This window comes from Lates calcarifer, linkage group LG4 (genome assembly GCF_001640805.2).
Source record: "Lates calcarifer isolate ASB-BC8 linkage group LG4, TLL_Latcal_v3, whole genome shotgun sequence".
Lineage (NCBI taxonomy): Eukaryota > Metazoa > Chordata > Actinopteri > Centropomidae > Lates > Lates calcarifer.
Window position 1 is genome coordinate 24,768,876 of NC_066836.1, and position 27,027 is coordinate 24,795,902.

Sequence of the window (27,027 nt, forward strand, 5' to 3'; positions counted from 1 at the left end):
CCCATGGCCATCAAGTTTTTTTAACCCCTCCCTCTGAGAAGCAATTGTTCTCTTAACAGTTTTTCTCCAACCAGGTGCAATAACCCAATATCCTGTACATAATCCATCTGTAATACATTGTAAATGGCATGTAAATATTAACTATGTACATATTGTTTATTACACATGGGGTTTATCTTTATATATTGAAGATGGGTGTTGGAATATTATTATTTTATTATTATTTGTTTAATTCTATTTTTGGATTTTTTTCTGTTCTATTTTTCTATTTGTATATGTGAAATGGAGCACTGATGCTTGACATAGAAGTCAAGCAGGTCCTATATAGAGAAATATTTGAAACGTTTTGTTGCTGTTATTGCACAGAAGACAGTATTTAAATTATATTTATATATATTTATATATTCTGAAAGGCACATTTCAATTAGTTAAGAAACAAATTCAATCCAAGTCAACAGTGTTTACAACCAATACAAATAGAGTTACATCTGAAGACGAAATGGCTGCTGATTGGTCAGTAATACTATCTGACTTCCAAGAAACCTCACCCACACTGCAGCACATTTAACTGTTTTAGGACAGCCCCCTTTTAGCAGATGTTAGCCTCTCACTAAAACTCAACTTAAACTCAATCAGCTGTAGTGAGCACTCCAGTCACTCAGTGCCTCTTTGTGTTCCCTGTTGTCCTCCACCTCCTGCACACCTAGCAAGCTCCACAGGTGAGTTCAGTCAGCCTTTAGGACAGTGACATCAAAAAACTGAATTTGTTTGTTTGCATTCATAGCATAAGGTGTATTTCACACCTTATGCTATGAATGTACATAGTTTGCTGATTCATTTGAGATATGGGTATTTATGAAATATGACATGCATGATCAAGATAGAGTGTGCTTTCAATGTGAGTTTTAATCAGATCAAACTAACCACTAGTGGTAAGCTGAATTTCCAGCTTCATACTAAATACTAAAATAGGTTCATTTTTTTCTGTGTAAAGGTGCATGTCTCATGATTGTTTTGAATTGTTTTCAATTACATGAAAAAGACTTCATCACAGTTTGTTGCAGTGACAAGCAATAGCCCGATTCAACCAGAATCTATGGTCTTATCAGCCAATACAAAGCTGCGGAGTAGCACTGCAAACTACACATGTGAAGTTCATTATAAATAACTGTAAACCATTGATTTACACACATAATGACCATTTTAAATGTAAAATAGACAAGCCCCAACAAGACATTTAATGTTGTAATGTTACAAAAATATGTTCTCAGATATTTTATTTATTTTGTTAATAATGGCATTCTATGCATATTTGTGACTGATGATGTATAAGTGAAGGTTCATCGGGTTTTAAAAGGGTGATTGGACACAACCATCAAAAAAAAAAACATTAAAAACTAACTACACTTTTGTCAAAAAACATTTTTTATTGAATTGGTCAAAAAGTAGAAGTCCTGATGGGTAACAAGACATAAGGTATATAAATATAAATAGAAGTGACATTTTTAACAGATTTGATTGCTCATCACAAAGAGAAAAAGTATTTATTAATGGATTGTCAACATTTACAGCATTAATATTGTAAACCCACAGCTTATTAATTACTAAAACACATGATAAACAGTGATGATGCAGAATGCATCACAGGTCAGGAAATGAGCCACAGTCCTCCTTTAATGAACTTTCACAGTGTTACACAGGGCAGATAAATTCAGAACGAGTCTGTGTAAGAACACATAAAACATATACTAATATAAAAGGTATGAATAAATCAAACATTGATCTACTTTACAACTTATAAATCCACACATAACTGTTTCATTAATAGCTATCAATACAAGCTCATCATGTGTCAGGATAAATTATCTCGGCAATAAATACGGTAAATGAATATACAATGTCAAACAAGAAAATAAACTCACAGCTTTCTGGGGGATACACCAGCAGTGACAGATCGGAACATGGTCTCTACAGCTCTGCTCTAAGCAAACTGCAGAGAGGAAGGTGAAGACCTGCTTCCTGTTTCCTGTTACTGTTTCGTACAGACTTTAAAGTGAGGAACTGTGCTGCTCACGACAGGATTTAAAAAGGTGTAATATTACGGTGAAATCAATTAATTCCAGTGGAATCAGTGATACTCACAAAAGTTCCATGCAGAGTTCAACTTTTATTAACTGTGATAAGCAAATGTCAGCCAACAGCAAGCTGTCTTATAAGTGCTGACCATCTACAGAGAGTTGGGGAGTCCAAATGAGAGGAAGCCACCATCACCTTTTATCTGTGTTGTTCCACTCATTTTGATTTAACCTTCTCTGTCTAAGTAAAAACTGGAGCAATGCAAAAAGGAGCAATGGTTTACACACAGTTAGGAGATTTGATGATACAAATAGGTCTTTTGAATAAACTTTGTCAAGTTATTGTCCCTTAAATTACAAGGTTAGGCTAGCTTGTTAGCAAACTTGATAGTTTGCTAACTGACTGTTCTCATTAGAGAAGTGTATTTTCCCTCTTCAGTAACCTTTTAATGAAAGAACTGGTGTATAATGGTGAACAAAATGCCAGGGAGAACTAAACAGAACAGTTGAGAGTAAAAGAGAAGATGCAGGCTGGCTAGGAAGTCAGTGGTTAGTATGCCAGCTGCAGCAACTTTATCAATACGTCACCAGGCTTCCAGCCTCACCTATCTTGCATGAATGACTCAGTGTCACTTTGTGTTGTGATCACACTAAACAGTGATGACCCACAAACCCAATCTTTTTGTATGAATCATTTTGCAAGGTATTGTGGGATTCCAGCTGATTGACCTGAAAAGTGTTCCCATGGCTATACACTGCAATGCAAAAACAAACAAACAAAACTGACAAAAACAAAAAAGCAGTGCAGTGGTGGCACAGGAAGTTAAGTCTTCATCAGCTGTGAGGACATGTCTGCGAAGGCGAAATGTGTGATGTATTTATCAACAGGACACAGCAGACTGAAGTCACTTTTATTTTTTTATTTTTTTTTCTTATTATTTTTATCAAGTGTTTGCAAGGTGTCTCTTCTTACTGCATATGCATTAAAAGGAGAGCCATGCAAATGGAGATTTGCTAATGGAGGTTAATATCTAATGGATTTACTGAGGTCTCACAATTTGTGACTGTTGGTTTTGCAGGAAAAAAATTCTCCACCTCTGAAAAACAGGTGTTAACATAGTTCAAATAGGATTTACAGAGGGAAGGTTGTGGTGAGGAGAAGAAATATGTGCTAAGGTCACAAATAGGTCCAGAATATATCCAACCCACAGCAGTGTTAACAGAGGCTTAGCATGTTTTAATAATGATCCACCTCTTGTTTTTGTAAGGAGCTTCCACTTTATGGACACTTTGGCTCCCACAAACTTATTGTAAGACATTCTAATCTTGTACCTGTGGTGATAGAGCAGGACAAGACATTAATTATAGGGTTGGTGGTTTGATGCTCCTACAATACTATAATATCCCTCAGAAATTATACTCTTTAAGATCAGAGGTAAAAAAAAAAAAAAAAAAAAAAGCTCAACCCTGTTTAGCTGATAATGAGTCATTTCTGGGAACAAGTGTTACATACCAGTTGAGAGAATCAGGAGTTTTTAAAGAGCTGTAGTAAGCAGTTTCTGTTCTGTTCTCTCTCTCTGTTTTGAAGTTGATGGAACATGCCTGAATAACTGACTTAGCTAAGTTATTTCGTAACACTACTATGTACTTTTATCTTTAAAAGCAGTTATTCTCAGTTTGGCCACCCTTATTTCTGGATTTTTTGTTTTGTGAGAGGTTTGAGTTGTCCAGATCACTTTGTGAACCAGGAACCAGGCGTGTTTTATGAACAATTTCTTCAGCTACGAGCAAATAGACTAACATGAGTCTTTCACATTTCTGTGCCACAGGACAAACATCAGCCATGGACAATGATGAAAACTCATTTAAGGACTTCTTGAACCTACTTGATGATGAGGAGAACACAACTGACCCGAGCTATGTAATCAGTGAAACTGTCAAGTTCTGTACAAAGACAACTGTCAATGAGTTTGGTGCAAGATTCATCCCAGTTTTCTACTATGTCAACTTCCTCTTGAGTTACCTTGGCAACGGGCTTGTCCTCTTCATCATCTACAAGTATGAGAAGCTCAACACAGTGACAAACATCTTCCTCCTGAATTTAGTCCTCTCCAACATTCTCTTTGCCACCAGTCTCCCTTTCTGGGCAACCTACCATCTGTCTGAGTGGATTTTTGGCAAGGCTCTGTGTAAGATAGTCAGCAGCGCCTACTTCATTGGCTTCTACAGCTCCATCCTCTTCCTCACACTCATGACATTTGACCGATACCTCGCAGTGGTGCATGCAGTGGCAGCTGCTAAGAGCAGGAAAAAGGTGTATGCAATCATCAGTTCAGTGGTAGTTTGGTGCATTAGTGTTGTGGCAAGTGTGAAAGAGCTGGTTCTCCAAAATGTGTGGGAGAGTCCATATTCTGGACTGATGTGTGAGGAGTCAGGATTCCCTGAGAGCACTATGGAGCGCTGGCGTCTGGTCAGTTATTACCAACAATTCCTGCTCTTCTTCCTCCTCCCTCTGTTCATGGTGATGTACTGCTACATCAGCATCACCGTCCGCATCCTGTCCACCCGCATGAGAGAGAAGTGCCGTGCCATCAAGCTTATATTTGTCATCATCTTCACTTTCTTTGCCTGCTGGACACCCTACAACATCGTCATCCTCCTTCAAGCTATACAGATCTCCAGCACCAGTGAGGCCAGAGATGAGTGTTCTGACTCTGAGAGCTTGGACTACGCCCTTATATGTGACCCGGAACATAGCCTATCTGTATTGTTGCATTAGTCCTGTGTTTTATACATTTGTTGGAAAGAAGTTCCAGAGCCACTTCAGAAGGCTGATAGCTAAGAAGATCCCCTGTCTGAAGAGACACATTAGCCTCAGCAGCCAGAGCACCAGAACCACATCACAGAGAACTGCTTATGAGTACTAGACAGAAAGACTCACTCACACACACACACACACACTGCACAATCATCTGCAATGTAAACACTTTTCACACACACTCTTTGGCATGAATTGAGAATACAAGTTGTTAAGATTTAGAAATAAATATTATCAGCATTACAAGAAAACTGAGGTTGCAACAACAAAAAAGTGAGCCCTGATAACACAAGATCTTTTTCTGATTTATCTCATTACAACATCCAGAAAGGTCAATTTACTTGTGTTCTTTAATTGGGGAATGGCATGAAACCACATCTCCAAGTTTACCATTAACTTCATTAGATAAACTTGTCAGTTTGAAGACTACTCAACTTAAATCATCTAGTTCTCACATTTAGATTGCCAGGTTTTATCATACTTATTGTAGCATAGGCTACGCTGTATTTGTGCAAAGAGATTCTTCTTATTTGAAAGAGGTGACTATGATGAGAGTTTTTTTTGTGTCTTTATATTTGTCTTTACCATCAGTTTTACCAGCAATAGCTTCCGTATAAAATTGCAAAGTGACTCTGCTGTTGATCATGTGTAGGTATAATGTGGAAATGGTTTTGTTTAGTAAAGGCTGGCTTACCAGACATGCAAATCAATTAATTCCAAGGCCTCAGAAAAAATGGTTTGAGGTAATTTCATTGAAAATTCAAGGCCTGTATAATCTGATAAGATAAGGTTCTTAAAGGTTAGGACCAGTCTTTTCTATATTACTCTTACTGTCAATGAATCCCATGATAACCAGTACTCTCTGGCTCAGTACTCTAGCAGTGGGTCTCAGTCCCTTTAGTTCCTACTAGTCCTACTTGACTTTTTAAAAGGCCTCAAATGGAGAAATCCACAAATGCTAGTTATTACTGACACCTGTGGCCTCTGTCCTGTTGCTCACCCTCTCATGCATATGCTCTGTAAGTAGGTGTACGCAATCATGCTAATGTTCTTACTGACACTGTTACCAGTCCTCACTGTGGCCTTGCTGGGTGTGTACAAGTCGTAGTATGACCATTGGTGATAACGTTCCTGAGCCAACAAGCAAAGGTTAGCCAGGTAGCTGTAAATTAGCTACACTGCAGGGATCCAGCATTGGTTTGTTGGCTGATTAAGTAATTATCAAACAGCAAGCTTCTCAACTTACTAGCTAGATCAGCCCCAGGGGTTTGAATGAATTAGTAGATGTTATCCACTCAGCACAGTAGTTTGCTACCGATTTGTCCATGTTAGCAGGAAAGCTAACATCAGAAAGAATTTGCTAAATACCACAGTATCACAACAGATTTCACAGGCTTTGGAGTGATGTTAGCTCATCTGTCCAATAGTAGAGCCAGCTCGGGGTCGGTTTTGATCCCCAAAGTGGGACAAAGGCCCCTCCATGAATTAAAAACCCTGCTGACCCTAATTTTCCCCTGAGCTGTCATCATTCATGTATGGCCAACTGGACTTTATGAAATGAAGTTTTCTGTTTTGTGTTTGTGTTTTTCTTGGTGCTGGTTGTTTTGTGACAGCGATGGCTAACGATAGTACACTGTTGGAGCTGTAGCGGCGCAGAAGAGAGGCCTTAATTGTATCAAAGCACATGGAAGTGAGCATCCTTACATAGTTACATAGAAATTAGTCTACAGGCTATTATAGGCAATGGAGAAGGTCAGGGAATGGCAAATCTTTTATGTCCCATTACAGTCTTTTCACACATTGGCAATAAAAAAGGAAATTATTACATGTAGATTGCTTCAAATTCTCCCATACAGTACCTTTAAGTGCTGTGCTGAAATAACTGGACACTGGTTTTTAGTGAGCATTATTCAAATACATGCTTGCCTAGTGGGTTGTGTCCATAAACTTTAAATGACACGATAGTTGAGGCAGACCCCCAGCAGCAAAGTGAAGGACATAGGCAGTTGTCCATGTTTCTGTGTGCTGCTTGATGATTAACACATCTGCTTCAGACCTGCTCTTGGTCTGGTGTTTCAGTCTTGTTGATTTGATGTGCATGATAGTGCATGTTTGTAATATTATGTCCAAGTGCTTTAAAATTAAATGTTTTTAACCTTCCAATAAATATGATAATCAAACTTAGATCTGACATCTGTCCTTTTATGGAAACATATTTTCTACTTCTCTTCTGCTGTGTTTTGTGGGATTGGACAAATTATTTCATGTTTCCCTTTTCTGACAGAACATCTGGAGGAGTTTTCTGTTAGCTAAGCACATTTCTCCGGTGAGTAAGTACAGTTAAGTCTGGTGAAACAACATGACGTGCACATTGTGGTAATATTTTGAAACAGCACAATGAAAAAAAGCTTTATGATGCATGCAGGGTGAATCAAATAAACTGGGTCTTTAAACAACAACAGCACTGAAAGTATTGTAATAACATTTGTTTTGAGGTATTACACTATAAAAACACATATTACAAATTTCTAGTAGTTTTTGTTAACATTTCATATTTAAAGGGGTAGTCAAACAGTTTAGGATTGTACTTCCATTTTTCCATTTTCGGGATGTGTCTGTGTAGCTTATGCTATGAGACATTACCTTAAATATGACTGTTGAGAAAGAAAGGCACTTTCATATGTATTATAGAATGTTTATTTCTTTCAGTACATAGGTCCTTGTTGAGGTCATTGCCTATGATGCCTCCCATCACGCCTGCCACACACAGCATAAACTGTAAGCTACTTGTAGGCTACTTGACTTCAGACAGCTGATATTACATTGTCATGTTGTGCCCTTTATAGTGAACTTTTTTCTATATTTTTCATTAATTGACAGATTAATGGATGGATGGACAGAAAGTAATCCCCCCCCCTTTTATTTAACCCTGCTCTCTCTGTCTCTCTCTCTCTCACACACACATACACAGGGACACATTAAGGGAGGCAGTGAACGCTTGTTTTTATTTGTGGTCCCCACCAAGCTGGTGTTTCTTGCCAGGAGTTTGTTGGAAAGGGGGAGAGAAGTGAAAAAGTTGTCTATTGTGACATTTCTCATAAAAGGTTCCATCAGTTTCAGAACCACAATTTCCCCTAGGCTCTGTGTTGCTGGGTGATCAGGATCCCCAAACAAGGATATCCAGCATATATTTTTGTCTCCACATCAGCAGTGAGCCAGAATTCTATGCCGAATTTGACAGGTTTATTTGGCATGTATTAGTTAAAGTGCAGTTGGGCCACCTCTCTCTGTCAGGATGTTTTGGGACGGGGCTCTCCCAGTCCGCAGTCCCAGCTGTATAGGTCTCCAAACGGTGCCGTCCTTGGAAGTCTCACATACGTACAGGCTGAGCTGGTTATAAATAATACAAATATGTAGGATTAGTTTAGAGTACCAGAGTGCTACTACGATGCTACGAAACTAGGATGCTATACACTCCTAAGTGGCCTGAGTGTGTCTGGAGGGTGACTCCTCACTTGTCACTAGAAGCAGAGGCCTTTTTGTGATCTGCCATCCTTCATTGCTCCTCATCCTCAGTCAATGACTCGTTGCCCAGTAAAAATGGCAGGCCATCGTTCCCTCCCCCCACCGATTCCTCCTCCGCCCTGACAGATTCCTCCTCACCCACATCTACCGTTACCTCTCCTCCCTCCGGCTCTCCCTCACTCATGTCTTGGAACAATAACTAGGCCTCCTTGGCATTCATCCACCTTTTCTTTCGTCCCATGTCTAAAACTTATCACTAGATCAGATTGTTACAAAACTACTGTCACTCTACGACTGCTGTCAAACTCACGTGCGTTGCTTAACAACCGGGAGTGGCGCCAGTGGGTGTGCCCTGAAAACAGCTGACCGCTGAATATAAAAGTAAGGAGTAAAAATTACCCCCTTGGCGATTCTAGTGTTAAAGGAGAACACAGTCAAGCTGCTGTATAGTTGTATGGAAATCTAATTGTGTTGTGTGTGCAGCAGGAAATCTGTGATAATATGTGGGTGACCACAATACAATATTTATTGTGATGTTTTAAAAAAAAAAGGCAAATGAAGACTTAGAAAAAATCTGTTTATTGAACAATGAACAAAGCATTCATTTTAAAGTGCAAAAAACAGTCAGTTGTATTCCCCAACATGTAGCTAACCTCAGTCTGGCAGTGTCTGTACACTGTTTTTTATCTGACACCTTTTCCCCTCTCTCATGACACAGGGAGACGGAAATGCTTCCACATGTCAGATCTAAGAGACACTGGAGCATCCATAATTTCAAAGGACTCCCACACTGGAGTCCGTCAGCTTTGCTGTAGATTTAAAGAGGGAGAGAGTGGAGCACTCTCCCTTTGCTCTACTCCACCATAGGTGTAACAAAACTACAGTTTTGCCCAGAAGGCCTATTGCCTGTTACAGTTCAGGTCCACAACACACACTTTTGTTATCACCATATCATGAATTTGATAGACCATACAATCCCTACTGGACATGTTTGAATCATCCTTCCACTAAATCCACTGAACTAGATCCATTCATGAAACAGCTGAAAATATCTCCTGCTGCTCCTACAACTTCACTCAACACCTGCTGCTATAATTAGAAATTACTAGTACTGCTATTCGTTTTATTGCTAGGTTAGCAGTTAATACTTTATCACTGCTATCATTACTGTTAGGTGGTGGGCCAAGGGGAGATTTCATGTATTGAGACAATCCCTGCAGATGGAGGACCTCATTTTTGTTAACAACATTTTTTAACAACAACATGAATGTAATAGGGCTGTCATCTCTCTCCCTGGCTAAATAAACTAACCAGTAACATTAATCTTAACACAGTGTGTGAGTATAATTTTATACTCAGCTTAGCTCTTAACTTCTTGTATAGGGTGGAGTGTGCCTTTCAGAATCATGTCCAGTCAATTTAATTTACCACAGTCAAGGTAAATATAAATACCTTAAAGATGATCCAGATAATCAGGAAGAACCTGAGATAATTTTCATGTTTCTTTTCAAAGGGTCCAAATACTGTAGCAGATGTGATATTTTGGTTTTTCCTTTTTGATAAATTAACAAACAAAAAAAAAAAAAAAAAAAGAATTAAATTTTAACTTCGTTATAGGGTATTGAGTGTAGAATGATTAGGAAAAAACCTTACTGCAGGTGTAGTAAGCAGAAAAGACAGTGGCAAGCCCAGACAGAAAAAATTACTTGATGCCCTCCCAAATCATTAAGCAGTGAAAACAGCTTCCTGGTGTTTCACCTGAAACTCGACAAAGAAAAACCCATTTCACATTGACATTGCCATTGTCACATTGCAAATGACGCAGTGCCACAGAAAATTATTATATACAGATTATCCCTGTTCTTTTAACATAAGAAAAGTATTTTTAATATTACATTGATGGTGGATTGGTCTGAATGGATGAGTATTTGCTATATACATTATGTGTCTGGTGTAATGCAGAAAAAATACAAAATAACGCAACTTACATTAGCAAGAAGGATCAATCCATCTAGGGTCTCAAAGAAGTGAGACATCAGAGTGACCCAGTGAGAGGACTTGTCCAGACATCTGCAGTGGCTGGGTTGTTCTTGAAGAACTCCATCATGGCTCCTCCACACTCCTCCACAGCTAGCTCAAGTCCATGCAGCACTTTGTAACTTTAGGTTGTAAATAAAACTGAGCAAATGATTCACATTTGGCACAAAGTTAACATGGTATGCTGGGAACACTGTAGGGTATAGATTTAATCTAAGCTCCATCACTCATTCATGGTGATGTCTATAAAGATATGATTGCAAAGCTTCACTTTTTTGGAAGTTCTTACTGCACTCAGGGAGGCAACATGCAAGGACTGAGTTAGGAGTTTTTTTGGTCCACAATAATGCTAGATTGATGTCCCCATATGTGTCATGGAAACATGTTGACAATTTAAAAATTGAACAGTCCAGGGCATAAAAGAAAACTCAGCCGGAACAGAACATGTGAACAGAGGTGGTTTTACCAGAGCAGCTTTACCAGCTTCATCCAGCTCAAACTGCCATTCATTTCGTGCTGAGCTCAATAACATTGGATCACAGGTCAGCTACAGCTGAACAGCAGCATTAATATTTTAATATTATTTTCTGATTATTCTGTCACTAGCCTCGACACAGTTCAGTTTTACAAGTGCAGGGACAGCTGAACTGAAATTAACATTTTAACTGTAGGTTTTGGTAGTTTTGTTATTATTTTGGTACTATTCCACTATCTCCAATGGTCTCAGACACAAGAGAATGATTTTTCCTGCTTAGCAACTTTACATATATATACAGATATTTTAAAGTGGCTAACATTAGCTGACAAAGTACTCCCTGAGCTTGTGTAAAGTATGTGTACGTCTGTGGTGTTTTGTGTCAGCTCAGACTATAATCTCAAAACTGAATTAAAACTTAAGTCGAATGCTATGTTAAATAAAACAGTGTTAGCTAAAGAAGCCAAACATAAGGGTTGGTTAATGAGTCAGAAAGAGATCTCAGGCTTGTTGGATGGTGAGATCTTACCATGACACAATACAAGTTGATTGGAGATATGTGTTCAGCCTATAGATGCTAACGAGCAAAACAAAAAGGCTCTCATCTATTATTCTAAAGGATGAAGATGGGTGAAACGTTCCCAGTCCAGTCAAAATGTGAGCTCACATCTTCTTTGTTTTCCCAAAATGCAATTCAAAAAGTATTGTTTGTATTGTTTTCCTTCCTCCAAGTGATGAGTGATGAGTGACACGATTTGTTTTGGAATAATAAAATTGGGAAACAAAGCACAACTAGTATTTTTAACACATGCTGGTTCCCCATAAGCTAAGTCCTTCCAGCTAAGGTGAAAGTAGATGACCTTAACTAGCTACTTTTGCTATTTTAGGGCAGCACAGCTAAGGATGGATAACTGAAACACGTAGATATGGTCTCATAGCAGGGTGTTTCTTGTTCATCTATTTTCACCTTAGCTGGGTGAAGATAGCTAGTGTGGCGGGTGGAGGGATGGAAACAGGGAATGTGTTAGCCCGACAACGCCACGTGGGGAGTTTCCCCAGGAAATAGATAAATAACTAACAGGTCACGCCAGGTTCAAACAATCACCACAGGGAAAGAGATGGTTGGAAAGAAACTACTCAAATCAAATTTATTTAATAAATAACAAGAACCTATATAAATCTATAAGATTCAATAGAGCGTCAGTTATACATCCACAGAAAAAAATACACTTGGCCCAAAAGGGGGTGGGGGGCTGAACTGGACAGGGCTGAGGCTGACCACAGCGGCCCCCCCAAAAAAACCAAAATCAGGGGAAGAGGAGAAACTAACTTGACCACCCGTGCACCATACACTAGATTGTGAAGAAAACCCACCACCAGGGATTGGGTCGCCGCCGTGGGCCCGCAGGACCTGTCCACAAAGAGAAGGAGAATTAACAGGCCTCAGTGATCGGTGCAGCTCACGCTCACACACTCATATACACATACATGAAAGCGCATGCACACGTGCACACAAAAACTAATATGTAATAATAAGAAACAAAACTGGATTAAATCACCAAACTGATGTTAAACAAAAAAAGAAGAAAATAAGAAAATAAAGTAAACAGTGCTCCGGCTGCATCAGCTAAGGCCAACTGTTAAAAAGTGTTGTCAGTTGAACTGTGGCCATGGATAACAGATTCCGCGCAGGAAGGAAAAGTCGTGACCCTAAGTATGGATTGGATTTAAACAACTGTATTTATTCTAATTTTATTCAGACAACGCCTTTATTCATCAATGATACATTGAGCAGTTTGATAAATTATTTTGTTAAAAGAACAAAATAGACTAAAATATGCTTTTACTCCCTAAACTAATACCAAAACTAAGGTTTCATATAGGTTAGATAAGCAGCATTACAACCCTGAGATTAGGCCCAGTCCAAGTCTGCATATCCCAATCTGTCAGTGATTTGATCTGCTCCCTTGAAGTGCTGCTACAGGACCCCCTACGACCACCAAGAACCTGGTTAAAAGGTCCATGATTGGTTGATTTCTTCATATTGATTTTTATTTCATACCTTATGTGCCTTGTCGTGCTTTTTCTGTGTGTTGTGTTGTAGTTAAAAACATCTGTTATCCATGTTGTTGATGCCAAACCCTGCTGCAAGCTTTGTGTTAAGAGTATAGTCGTTAGCCTATACCTTTCTTTGCGCCCCCCCCACTCTCCCCACCCTTGTCGTACGGACCCTGCTGCCCCCCTCGGCCCTCTCTTCATTTCAGGGAGCCCTGCATTGTTGTACGTAGCGGGCCGTACCAAGTGTGGCACAGACTAGGGGTGTATTGATTAGTCCGGCTGTTCAGCGGTTGGACAGCTCCTGTCTGTCTGACCATGCACCTGGAGCTCGAGGCCCAGCCCGTAGCACAACCGTGTTCTGTTCACAGGCTAATTCCAGAGGTTGTTTGTCAGACCCCGCTGGAGTGCCGCTGGGCAGGTTGATAAGAGAGGAGAAGAAAGAGAAGACAATACGCACAGGACACAGCCATTGCTTGTAGCTTTTCGCTGCTAATAAAGAAAACAGCGTCTCGGCTGTATATCACCGGAACAACAGACAGCCCCGCGGAGGCAACACCGCTCTGACATCCACCTGGACCCGCTTTGATTGTGTGGATATTCTGTGGAGATGTCTTATGTGACCGCTTTGTTGTTGCTACCAGTCCTGTGTAGCATCATCAGCCCCTCCAGCTCTGCATCCTCCGGATCCCGTAAGTAGACTAATAAACACACACACACACACACACACTCACACAATGGCTAATTTTTGCTCTTGCTGGGCTCTCTGTGCAGTCAGGGATGTGGACTACAGTCAGGACTTTGCATGAGGCCAGACTACCATCATAAACAGCAGAGCTGGGGATCATACAGTATACACTCATCATCATCCATCACCTCTGATGGAGGAGGAGGAAAACATGATCCTTGAAGAGTTACGTGTTTTTAATGCTGGATTGGAATCAGTCGTATATTTTATGAAGCCTTCCAGTGATTAGTCATAGATCCTGTGCTGGACGTGCAGACACAGACAAGAGTTCAGAGCTCAAATTTGTGCTGTCAGTGTATCAATGAATGCCAGTTTCAGATGTATAGAATAATAATCTGTACACCCCCCCCGCAATAATGACCATTACCTTCACCTCGCTCCACAAATATATCCAAAAATTAAAGGAGCCTTTCACACTACCTTGCTGGGTAACATTTTCTAACTTCTCTATTTAGGAAACACACAGTACAGTCTATGGTTTACAACACTGTAATATAGTAGTAAGCAGATGTAGAGACCATGTTTTAAGTGTACAGCCTCCATTACCTGCATTATAGATGCTTCATGGGATGAGTTATAGTTGTTGACACATACATTAAAACACCTTAAAATCTATTTATGTCTACATAAACTAGCCTATATTGTGATGTGTCATGAATCTTTTTTTTTTTTTTTTAAATGTTTACTTAATGCTGAGAAATGCTACTGTAATGCTACCTTACTGATTCTCTTCGGGGGGAACTTTGTCTGAAAAAACCCAGACCCCTGATGATGTCATCAGGGCTATTCAGGGTTAGGCTTGAGAGACTTTAAAAGAAAGTCTATGGATGTGTAAATGGAGGTGAGGTGTTTAAAAGATGCAGACCTTTTAGATAAGCTAAGATCAAATAAACTTTATTGATCCCACTTAGGGAAATTCATTTCACTTAGGAAGCAACTCTAATATTGACTTGTGTCATGGAAATGATAGGGTCCTATGGGGTATTACTAAACTTAAAATGTGAATATTATGTGCTTTAACACCAACTGTCACCAATTGTCATTTGCACTCATCTGTCAGTTACCTATTGCAGTGCATAGGACACATGGTCTACTCTAACTTTTAAAATATAATGAATGGTACAGTCTTGACTGATCATTTCAGTCAGATAAATCAATGGTGGCTGAAGATAAGAAAATTTGGTCCCACAGCTAACAAATAGGTATTATAAGTCACAGGTGTGACTTGGTGTGTCTAATGTAGCATATCATAAAGTGCACACTCACACTCTCCAACTACTTCACTGTTGTCTTATTCCACACCTCTGTATCTAACACATGTAAAAAATGAGAAAAACAACATATGTATGGTTTAAGGTGCAGGTTCTGTTCTGAATTTTAAGTTTACCAACAAGAGCAGAATACAGTGATGACATGCAGTATCTCAAAAGTTGATGTTGACTGAGGGGTTTCACTGAGCTCTGTGCCAGGTCTGAACAAAACCTAGCACACTCATGATGGTCTCCAATGAAAAAGAAACATGTAAATAAGATAACTTTGGAATAGCTGAAAGGTAGTTTCTTGTTCCTGTGTCTTGCTCTTGATCTGTTGTAAAAATGGTACAAAACTGGAAAAACAGCCAAAACATGGCAAAAAAAGGTTTTGCACATGACTTTGGAGAAATTAGCATTCTAAAAAAGGAAGTAAAAAACACAAACACTACTTTGATAAGAAGCAACAATGAAATGAGACTTACAAGTGCTCAGGTAATCGTGTCATCTGACTAATAGGAACATGCACTAATTTACCAATTAGTTTGCCAAGATTCCTGAATTTTACTTCAAATTCAGCAGAAAATTTAATGGGAACATATCCAGTAGAGACAGAGGGAGGCAGGTTAGATACTTGGCTTATATTGACAGTTGCTGCCCAGATGTCCCAGGTTGGAGAGCTTGTAGCCATTTTTGTGTAATGGCTGTCTTATTAGCTGCTCAAAGTAAAAGGTATTCATCCTGTACCATCACTTTATGATGACAAAGGAGCAACCAATGTCTGATCCAAGTATTTGACAATGGCTGAAGCAGTCTCATGTCAAGAGGATATATTTGATGGACGGACCCCAAAAATATAAAATGATCTGCCATTTAAAAAAAAAAATTTTTTCCAGCAGTAGTTTTTTTTCCCAGCAGCGCTTTCACCAGGACCTTGAATCAGGCAGTTACCCCACATACTAGTTCTCTTCCTTGATCAGATGTTTTCTCTTTAATTTTGTATTTCTCTGTCTTTCTTTATCAAATCTCTGATCTGGAGATATTGGACAAAGGTTTTTGTGTATTTAACAGGTGTTAAATGTAAAAGACTCCCTATCAAGGTGCAACCATTGCAGGTCTTAATTATATTCCCTTGCTTCTACTCTTTAATCTAACTCTGTATCTCCTCTCTCCCTGACATTGCCCTCCTCCTCCTCTCTTATCCCTGTATCCTGGAACATCCCAGCTTGTTTGCTGCCTGTCATACCCACTGTGGCTTGAGGGCAGAGTAGTAAAATTGCATCTGTGCAGTACACGTTCATCCATAGAATAGCTGGTAACAATACAGGTTTTGAGTTCCTGCTGTTATACAGTTTAGCATCCTCAGTACCAGTTAATGTTATAGAACTGGTTCCAGTACTATTTTCCATCCCAGTCCTTATTGAAACGTTGTTTCTCTTAATAATTGCTGTGTACAGCACAGTGCCACAGATGGCTTTTGTTTTAAGAAACTCAGCACTTCTCTGCAGCTCTCACTGCATGTCTTAACAGACCAGCTGGTTGGGCCTTTAGTGACTGAACAACAATTAAAATAGGAAACACAGTACAGTCAGACATATCATTCTACTGATGAATGTTTTTATCCAGCAAACAACCGTTTTAAGATTGCAGAACTGCCAGGTAACCCTGAAAATAAGGTAAAATGGAAGTCTGTTTTGGCTGCAGAGAGTGGCATTAGGGTGATATCTGCACACTAGGCAAGAGGCAACAGCTGGAAACATTAGGGAACAATGTTAGAAACTGAAAACTCTGACCTGGTCCTAGATCCTCTTTTACTCAGGATCCAGGTGACACATCCTCACTACTGATATGAAACATTATCAGTATATTGGAAATGCCATCTGCAGTAAAACAGATGGTGTGGCATAAAATGCTGAATGGAATACAAACTGGATGGGAGTGCTGTAACTCTTTATACATTGCTGTAAGAAGGGGCCGAGGAAATGGATTTGATATGATTCTTGAATCAAGTAGTGTTAATCTTTATTGTCTAAACGAGATTGTGCAGTTCTAACTTTTCTGATTTCAGATCAGTCAGTCAGTTGGTCAGAGACATTTAGTCCTTTAGTAGTAAGGGCTCCAATTTCACATTTGTGTACTATAGTGAAATGTGATCATGTTGAAGTTTGGGAGTTCATTTGAATGTGTCACAGCGTAGTACAGTTACTGGCAGTGGTGGTGTGAAATCCATTACGTTCACACATGACTGCTTACTTTCAGTTGTTATTTGGCCAAAAAAGTAACTTCACCAAGTGACATTACCGGTAAATGGGAGTAGAATTCAAACTGTATCATTACACAGCAGCACACTAGAGGCTGAATTGTGTGAAGTGAAAACTTGAAACAAAAAATGTAATTATCCTGATAATTACAGTGATTTACCATATTTTTCACTCAACATTCAGCTTGGCATTGTGTTGATGTCAAATTGTGGTTGTGGTATCAAACTCTGTCAGTCAAAGAGATTTACTATAAACACTACTCAGTGATTTGATTCTTATGTATTTACGTCACATAAATGATGCCATAAAAGTATCTAACTGTGTTACCCAGCTCTATATGATGCAACATAAAACTTGTGGGGTAAATAGGTCATAACGATTCCTAAAGACATATCTGTACAGATGGCTGTGAAGCTCTGACAGTCTGAAGATCTGAGAGATTGATAAGGAAAACTTCTGTCCTACGTTCCAGCTTTTCTTCTTCACATGTATTTTGACTATTTGTAACAGCAGTGACACAGGTAGTGGTCAGCCTGCTATAGCAGTTACATTTCTATGTAAGATAATTAAATAATATGGGGGTTAAAGAATAAATCGCTGTCATGTTTATCACAGACAGCCTGTCTATCATTACTCTAAGCTACTCTATCATACAGAACATGACCACAATAATCACTGGAGACTGGGTAAAATAACTATAACTTAGTCTAGTTCTGTAACTTCCTGTATAAATTTGGAAAGCTGCTGGAAACTTTGTCTTCTGACTGCAGCTTTGTGTTACTTCCTCCTGTTTCAGTTGCCTGATCTTGTCCACTGTCTAGGTAAGGTGCTGTTGATCTTGAACAAGCCCAATGTTTGTCATTTTGTGGACTGAGGAAATATGTTGATCCAAACGGCAGTCCACACAGAAAATTATTTTACTCTCTATTTTTGTTGTCTGTCGTGCTTAATGAAGGGAATTTTCTAGGATTGGACTCAGGTAGGAATTTTGTCAGTCGAATTTGATTTGGCTGTTCAATATGATGATTTGTTCTTGTTTTTTCTGGGGGGTGGAGGGGCCTGCACTTATAAGTGCACCAGAATGACCACCCATCTTGGTTTGTCCAGGTAAAGTGAATATCTGCAGTTAGTAAAAATCTAACTTATTGCTAGCTGGTTAATTATATCTATCTCTCTCTTGTCTTTCTTTTTCTTTTTGTTCTCTCCCTTTCACCTCAACCGGATGTCACCACTGTCTTCATTTGCTGCAACGGTTGTTTATCATGATCATGATACCGCAGTGGTCTCAGTCATTTTCCACCAGTGGGCCACTGACACAAAATGTACACGGCAGAAACACTGCACATATAAAGTTGGCATCTTAGTCATGACTCGGTTATGAAATCCTACCACACTCTGGAGCGTCTCTCCTGCTGGGCAGCTGACAATGTTGTCAGCCAGTTTTAAGGTGCCACAACACTAATAGTTTTTACTTTGGTCGTGCACATTCCCACAACAAGCATGAAGCTCTCGGCAGGCAGAACTTACCTGACACTGGAGCGGATACTAACATAACTAACTACACAGTTAGTTATGTAGTTCTAGTAGTTTACAGCCTGCCAAACTGTTGATCCTGAATTGCTCTGTGTGTGCACTGTAAGGAAGGAAGCTGGTATAGAAACCATTAGGAACATAAGCTGCTAGCAAACACACTGGAACCGCTATTTCTATTATTATTAACAACAGTGACAGACTGATCAAGGCATCATGTTGCTAGAGCTTTCTGGTTTCACTATAGGCTTATCTCCCCTACACCCAATGGGTGGGGTAAATAAAATTGCTAATAAGTGAAAACGTTGCTAATTTATTTTTGTATAATCCTCCTGGATCCTTACTGTTTCTGTTCAGTAAATTTCTGATATCAGTCCATATGACAAAGACAGTCTGGCTGGCAGCTGCCCTCTCAGCTCCTCGGGAGCTGCTGCTGACAGGACATCTGCTTCTGAGGAGAGAGATGGTTGAACAGAGGTTGGGGTCAGGGTAGTTAGAACAGATGGACACTTTGGTAGTGCTTACAGACTGCTGACATCTTGTTTTTCATATGAATTCACAGTACAGTTGTTATTTCTGTAAGTTGACATACATACAGTATAATAACCTGTGCCATCCATCTCATCCATGCTTGTCAACTCCTTTTTTTGGTAATTTCCCTTTTCTGACCCTTCACGCAGAGATGATATATCCCATTCTCCCCAAACAACCAATGAGCACAACAGCAGACCTATTGGATTCACTGCACATATACTGTATATATGCACATAATAAGAAAATATGTTTGATGTTCAGAAAAGTTATCATTAAATGTAATCTGAGATTTGCAGAACTGTCTAATACTAACAGCAGGAGACACAGGAGGGACAGTATTGTTGAAATGATCAAATATCACATAAATGAAGAGCAAGTATTCTCTTGTGGTATAGATGAGCTCTTGGTGGCGTGTTGAGGTTGTTTTTCAGGTTCTCTGTTGAGCAGATAATCTCTTTCTTGTTCATTTAAACTGCTTAATACATGCTGCTTGGCTTGTTGTTTTGTAATGCATATGAGGAAGCTCATTACCATGCCCCACACCTGTCACACACGCGCGTGCATACACACACACACACACACACGCGTATGGAGCTCTTACCCCTCCCCGTTGGCAACTCCATCTTATATCAATTCTGATGAATGTGTCGGGAACAAAGACCAACCTATACAATCACACACAGACGCACAGAGAGAGAGAGAGAGAGAGAGAGAGAGAGAGAGCCTTTTGCTAACAATATGTCCAGTTACTAGGCAAAAATGCAATTTTATCTATCAACAGCCAAACTGCTGATCAGCTCATTTTTAATCTGTTCAGGTGATTTTAAGGACAATTTTAATGGTATTTTGCCTGTGGCAGTTAACAACACATATAACTATTTAGCAGCAGTGAAATGATAATAGACACCACTAGGAATTCATAGTGTTAAAAAAAACCCCTCATGGCACAGAAAGACAGCTGTGAAGGCTGATCTGGGGACAGGGGCAAGTGCCTCTAATTTTTGATAAAAGATAGAGAAGAATGGACAATGTCTAAACCAGTTATAGTTTTGAGTTGAAGGGGTGTGGATAAGGGGAGTCTTGCTTAAACCACACATCAAATGTGTACCTCTGGTCATTACTGTCTCAGAACCATGTTACACCCTGTCTAATTTATTACTTTATTCATTGAAGCCTGCTGACTCCCTGGTTTTGCTCAAACTACTTTTTATTAACAATATGCTGGTGGTAAAATATCAAAAATGACAAAGTGTTTTTAATGTTTTTAGCAAAAAAAAGTGTATATAGTTGCTTGCAGACTCTGGCATGCAGGAGTGTACTTGTTTCTTGTGCTGGATGCCGGTTGCAGTGGGAAAATGTTGTATTTTCCAGTTAAACCTCACCACATTAGTGTAGCCCCACTATTACAATGCCAAACAGCTGTTTGTTTTCATTAGGGTGCAGAGCAGTACTTCAGCAGCAGGGTTCTGACAACTGTAACCATGGGAATTAAATTGTATCATTGGCCACTGATGATGAGTATCAGGGGCCACTGATGATGATGAAGGCCCAGTGATGACTCAGAAGCAGGACTGGAGTATGAGAATGATGATATTAGCTAAGACCACATGAGCTCTGAAAATGGAAAAGGATCCAGTCCAAGTAGTGGAGAAGCTAGGACAGATGAGGCAAGCAAAAATGGCAGCCCAGCCTCCCCTGAGAATCATAGCTTGTAATATATGTCACAACTGACTGATTTCATTGCTTATGATCTCTGTGTCTGTTTTTTTGTCCTTCTGGTTCAGGGAAGTGTGAGGACAGCTTGGCCACGCCTCTTCCTTACAGCTCCTTCACCAGTTCATCAGTGTATGCCCGAGGATATGGAGCTGGTTATGCTAAACTCAATCGAAAACAAGGTATGCCTTTGTTACTGTCGCATCGAATAGTGATTCTGGTTAGTGATGTGCCTCTCCTGATATGCAATGTGAATATGAAGGCATGACATAGGGAATCCTTTTCCTCAGGGTCAGAGTTCCTGTTCCTCTGGACATGAGTGTATGTTTGCCAGCATTCATTCATCACCCATCTTGTTCCCAAATGGGATTTTTTCCAGTCACGGGAAACACAGGGAATGAACTCTATCAGATAATCAGATGGAAATTAAGAACAATGGCAAAAGAAAAAGGCTCTGTTGAACCATGCTAATTTTATTAATTAATTAATTTTTTTCTTCAACATTGACAGATGGATAACTTCTGTCCAATCACAACACTAAAGAAGATGCTCATTTTAACTTAAGCTTTTTCAGCGTTTTCAGCTTACATGATTATACATTAGCTGCTACAACAGCATGTATTCCCTAAATTAAAACATGAAATAATATGCTAAACTTAAAAATACTCTTTTTCTAGTAGGTAGATGTAAAATAAGTAACCTACGGGCAATGCTCTTAAAAGCATGAAATGTAACATTCAACATTCAAGAACAAAGCTTGACAACATTAGTGGAGACATTGTTTAGACTGACTACATTCACTATTCTCCCTAACGACATAATTTATGGGAGAGGAGTCTCTTCAACAGTACATGCTAACGCTTTTTGCATGTGTGTATTTTATGCATGCATATTGTTTTTGAATGTGGGAAAATAATAATATACAAGCTGTAATGGCCTATTCAAATTTAAATATACAATCTATAAGCATATCACCAATATATATACACACAATATACACCTATTAGATTGTTGGAAGTAGTAAATTCGTTGACCTGTTGCTGCCCTACTGACCTAACACTAAACTACGCAAATAAATAAAAATGGAGGAGGACATTAGTGAACATAGCTGTGGTGATAGGATAATTACAACACAGAAACATCTGAAAAGCAGAAATGTACCAACAAAGATAAGTTGGCTTGTTGACATTATCAAAATCATTGCAACTCTTAGGACTTGTTTGCATTAATTTGTAGTTCTTGATGGTGCTCTTTCCCTTGTCCCATCTTAGGTGCTGGAGGCTGGTCACCCCTGGATACAGACCGTTACCAGTGGTTACAGGTGGACCTGGGTTCTAGAAAGCAGGTGGTCTCCATAGTGACTCAGGGTCGCTACAGTAGCTCTGATTGGACCAGCAAGTATCGACTGCTTTACAGTGACACCCAGAAAAACTGGAGGCCTTATCTACAGGATGGAAACATCTGGGTAAGGAGGAGTCTTATATACTTCATATGTCACTTCAGATATTGTCCAGCAATCATCAAATGAACATGTTTTTGTGATTGTTGTGATGTGCAGTCTAGAAAAATAGTTACAGGGCAAACAGGAAAAATGTATAAACATTTTGATAATTGGGTCAAATATAGCACATGGCAGACTCACTGACTCTATGGCAACATTAACCTTCTTGTCTGCATAAACAGAAGTAAGCTACTGCAAAAAATAAACAGGACACTCAGCATATATTTTGACAGTGTGAAGACTTAGAATGTCCCTTCCACATATTTATACTGTATCCAACAAACATACATACTGTCCTCAACTATAGATATAATAAATAAAAACATAGCAAATGGACAGTGTGTAGCTGTGACTAGGAGAGTGCTCCAGATCAGGTACATCTGAGTCTGTCAGAGGTGAGGCTTGAGGAAGACAAGAGGGAGATTATTTAATATATATCATTATTATTATTTCCTCTTATTGTTATTGCTAGTAACAGAATACTGCAGCATGTTTGTTTTCTGTGTGTTTCAGACATTTGAAGGGAATGTGAACAGTGAGGGTGTGGTTCGCCATGAGCTGCAGCATGCTATCCTGGCTCGCTACATTCGCTTCATCCCACTGGACTGGAGCAGGGAGGGACGCATTGGAGTACGTCTGGAGCTCTATGGCTGCTCTTATTGTGAGTACAAGAGGATAATTCCACCAACCTATTCTACTCTGTTCTAAGTATCACTCAGATGATGTGAATAAGGTTAAATTTACTAGCAAATGTTTTCCATTATAAAAGAACAATGCAGTATATAAAACAATCTGAAAACAAAAATACAATAAAATGTATAAATTTTAATAAAATTCCAGTTTTCCTATAAACAGTGGTCAAGGTAACAATAAAAAACCAGCATCAGTACAAAACCTCCATAAAAAGAACCTGTATATTTGTAGGTAAAGGGAGGGCATTTCAGGAGTATGGGCAGAAGAGTCATTTCAGAGCGGATCCATTAGCATCACTCCTTCATGTGGGCTGTGTTCAATCCTCTGCCGCTCCTTCAGGGTGTGTTGTAGCACTGTGACATTCAGTTCTCCATGTCTCAATGCTCTCTCCTGGAAACTGCACGGAGTGTTTTTACGTCCTAAAAAGTACGACAGGTGTCGACATGTCCCACCAGTGAAGGTGTAGTCTCTTAGTTAAATATAGCTGGTAGTAAAAAAATAACTTCAGTAAATGAGCAAACAGGCAATAGAAATGATAACATTAAACCAGGCTAGAGGTAAAAAATAAAAGTAAGTTAATGATGTGTTTAGTGGATAGATAGAGATAGAGTAGAACAAAGCACCTGAAAATGGACATTTCATTTGACATATGTTTCATCATGTTTTACAAGCTCATGTGCCTCCTCCCCGGGCTTTGTGATGCTCTTGGATCCACTCTTGAAGTATAGATGGGACTGCATGTTGGGTTTCAGTCTGGTAGACTGGTCTACTGGCAGTATCCCTGCCAAACACCACAAAGTGCTTGGTAGTCTAGCAGATGTTGCAGGCCTGGAGAAGGGCTGACATTTTCCAAGGCCACTGTGCTAGCTTGCTTTCTGTCAGGGATCTCAGCAGTGACAGCAGAGTCTGGTTGAATTATTTGCAGTGCTGTTGCCCTTTGTGTGTGTTGTCCAACTCTTCTGGCATCCATACAAATGACAGAGCTCACGTATCAGTTATAATTCAAAGGCAGCCTGGTTCGTTAAGACATCATATTTCTGTACTAGCAGCCTAAATAGGACATCAGCATTACAGATGTGTACCAGGGCGATATTTCAGTACCTGCTTCACTCTGAGGTTACACCAAATATCTACAGTAAAAACTACATCTGTAATCAAGCCTCTCCTAAAATATTCTGTATGAGGAGCTTTTGTCTGGAAAGTATTTTCAGCAGCACAGACACTGATGATCATAGAAATATTAAAGTACACCTATAGGAATACTACAGTAGTGGGTCTATGATGTCTCAAGGAAGTTTAATCGACAACTGGACTTAGTTGTAGTCTAGACTACAACTAAGTCAGTGCTTCGATTAACTTCCTTGAGATAACTATGACCTGATAATGAGATATTCACAGCTGTGTCTATGATGCTCTTGCTCCTCCGCAACGACACTTTACTACTCGTCACTGTGATCATGACGGTGTCACCACTCTATACAGTGCATAGGCTACAGTACAGAGTTGAGTATTTATAGTATATAGTTTAGAGAGATCCGAGACCAAACTGACAAAACGACAGGACTGAGAGAAAAAGGCACAATGATGAATCTGTCATGACCACGGACAGTGCCATGGATTTATCAATACACAACACAGTTAAGCTACTGATATTTCAGAGCCATGTTCAGGGCCATAGAACTGGCACAAACCTCAGATGAAGGATCATTGAGTCAGGTGAACTAGACTTACATATTCACTAAACAACCCCTCTGCCCCTGCAATCTCTCTGATACTAGAGGATGGAGAGCGGGGAAGGCAGGTTAACAAGGGTGATGGCACCCCCCTCATCCCTCATATTGCCTACTGTAGGTGATCCTTAAATTTATCTGTGACAGCCCATTTTAGTGCCCACAGCTCCGAATGAAAGGAACTATAGTTCTTGATGTTGAGCTCTCAGTTGTGTAGGCTGTGGCTGTCGTCGCTGCACCTTCAAACCAGTCAGTGACACCTTAAAATGGGGTAGAGGATAAGCATCTTTGTGGTCAAGACCATATTGTTTATATTACTATATTTACAAAGAGAGACCCACCATGAGCAAGCACTAGGTGACAGTGGCAAGGAATAATAATAATAATAATAGTAGTAACAATAAAAAGTAGGACTAATAATTTTAAATATAACGGCAGGCACTGTGCAGGATTGTAGGAGCAGCAGGAGACTTGTCATCACAGATCAGACTCTACAGCTCCAGAGGCAGAAATACCTGCAGAAAGAGACAGAAGAGGAGACAGAGACTAAAGAGCACAAAAGTATGAGAAATGGAAGGTGTCAAGTTAGTGACGTGCATTTACCATGCAGTTAACCAGGGTGTAGCCCACATGGGTGTTTCTAGAAGAGGTTGCGACTAAGCAACATGACCTGTGTTTCAGGTGCAAATGGAATAATTTTTTAAAAATGAGGACATTCATATTTATCAATGAAGATGGTAACCTCATCAGCCACATCCCTGGGCTCATCTGCCTCTCTGTGCATTTTCTGTTCAACACAGGTAACACAGTTGTGGGCTAATTCCAACATCAAATGAAAGCAGAAATGCATGCATGAACTTCCTAAGATTTATAAGCTGGGGAAAACGAAGGCAAACAGCTCAGTTAGTCACAATAAGGTGGGGATGTGAGATTAAAAACTCACTGCATAAGCAAATGTGAGGCTTCTACAGATCTTATTTATGTACTTCAACCATCTGTATGTTGTGTCATCATCGACACGTGTTGAGATGCAACTTTAAAATTCACTCTCAAAATTCTCAAATAAAATGGGGGGTAAATACAGTGCACTATGTTGTAAGTAGGGAGTGATTTCAGATACAGCCCATGTTCTGATAAGAATGATAAAGGTGCAATTAGTCTTGCTTCAACAGATCTGACAGAGGAACCAAGCTATGACAATATCATCAAACAGGTCTGATGAAGTAGAACAATTGGGGTTTGGTCTGCAGGGCCTTTAAGGAGTCCAATTACAGAAAAAACAGCATATATAAGAGGGAGATTTAATACAACGGAGAAGAATGGAATCTGCTTACAGCAAGGTCTGCAGATTATGGAGGCAGGTGTTTCAAAGATTGATATCTCAAGACCTCGGAACCTCTGCACATAGATACCACTGGGTATAAGTAGAATCTGTGGCGAACCACTGTTTAACTTGGACTTTCACTCCACTATCTGAGATGTTATCTAACATTCTCGGGTGATTGATAATGTAGCATACACATTTCAGGACATGATTTAGAAGAGGCAGTGGATGCGCTCCAGGAAAGAATCCTGTCTCCGGAGCTTTGCAGTAGGGTCACTCTCTGTCAGTCGTCACAGATGCTCCATTTCTAGCTGTGCAGATCAGATCAGATCAGATCAAATGCTTGTCATTAGAAATACTTGTAATCAGGTTAGCCTCCATGAAACTGTTTTCCAGGCTATTCACATGGCGTAGTCAGTTTCTCAAGGTCCAAAGGCTCTGAAAATATATTTTTCATACAACCGTCCTCATCTTGACCAGCCTAATGACAAGATTTTGAATCTGTGACAGAGCCTCATGAAGTAAGTATGGATAGTTATGTAGATAGTGTAGTTCTTACTATGACTTACCGTTAACTAATTTTTGAAACATAAAGCTGCAGATATTTTCTTATGGTCAACAAAATCAAATCCTACGTTCAGTGACCTCACTATGTTGTTTTTAATTGTGTTTAGAAAAATACATAAGGACAGTGACTGTTGAATCCCAGTGCCATGTCAGGAGATTTAAACAATTAAGTTTTTGTTCTTCATTTCATC

General features: G+C 39.6%; 2 protein-coding genes across 2 annotated transcripts in view; both read left to right on the plus strand.

Annotated features, from left to right (window-relative positions):
• Positions 1–568: 568 nt before the first annotated feature.
• On the plus strand, positions 569–7,077 carry ccr12a (chemokine (C-C motif) receptor 12a). The gene is given in 3 exon segments (XM_018695961.2): positions 569–719; positions 3,905–4,809; positions 4,811–7,077. Coding segments are annotated over 2 exon segments (1,083 nt in total). The 5' UTR covers positions 569–719; positions 3,905–3,918; the 3' UTR covers positions 5,003–7,077.
• A 5,215-nt stretch (positions 7,078–12,292) lies between these two features.
• cntnap2b (contactin associated protein 2b) overlaps positions 12,293–27,027 on the plus strand; it is a 30,776-nt gene continuing 16,041 nt past the window's right edge. The window contains exons 1-4 of the mRNA XM_018695965.2: positions 12,293–13,677; positions 21,093–21,203; positions 22,293–22,486; positions 23,036–23,183. Of these exons, the coding sequence (XP_018551481.1) occupies positions 13,596–13,677; positions 21,093–21,203; positions 22,293–22,486; positions 23,036–23,183 (535 nt within the window). The 5' untranslated portion in view covers positions 12,293–13,595. The remainder of the gene's footprint in view (positions 13,678–21,092; positions 21,204–22,292; positions 22,487–23,035; positions 23,184–27,027) is intronic.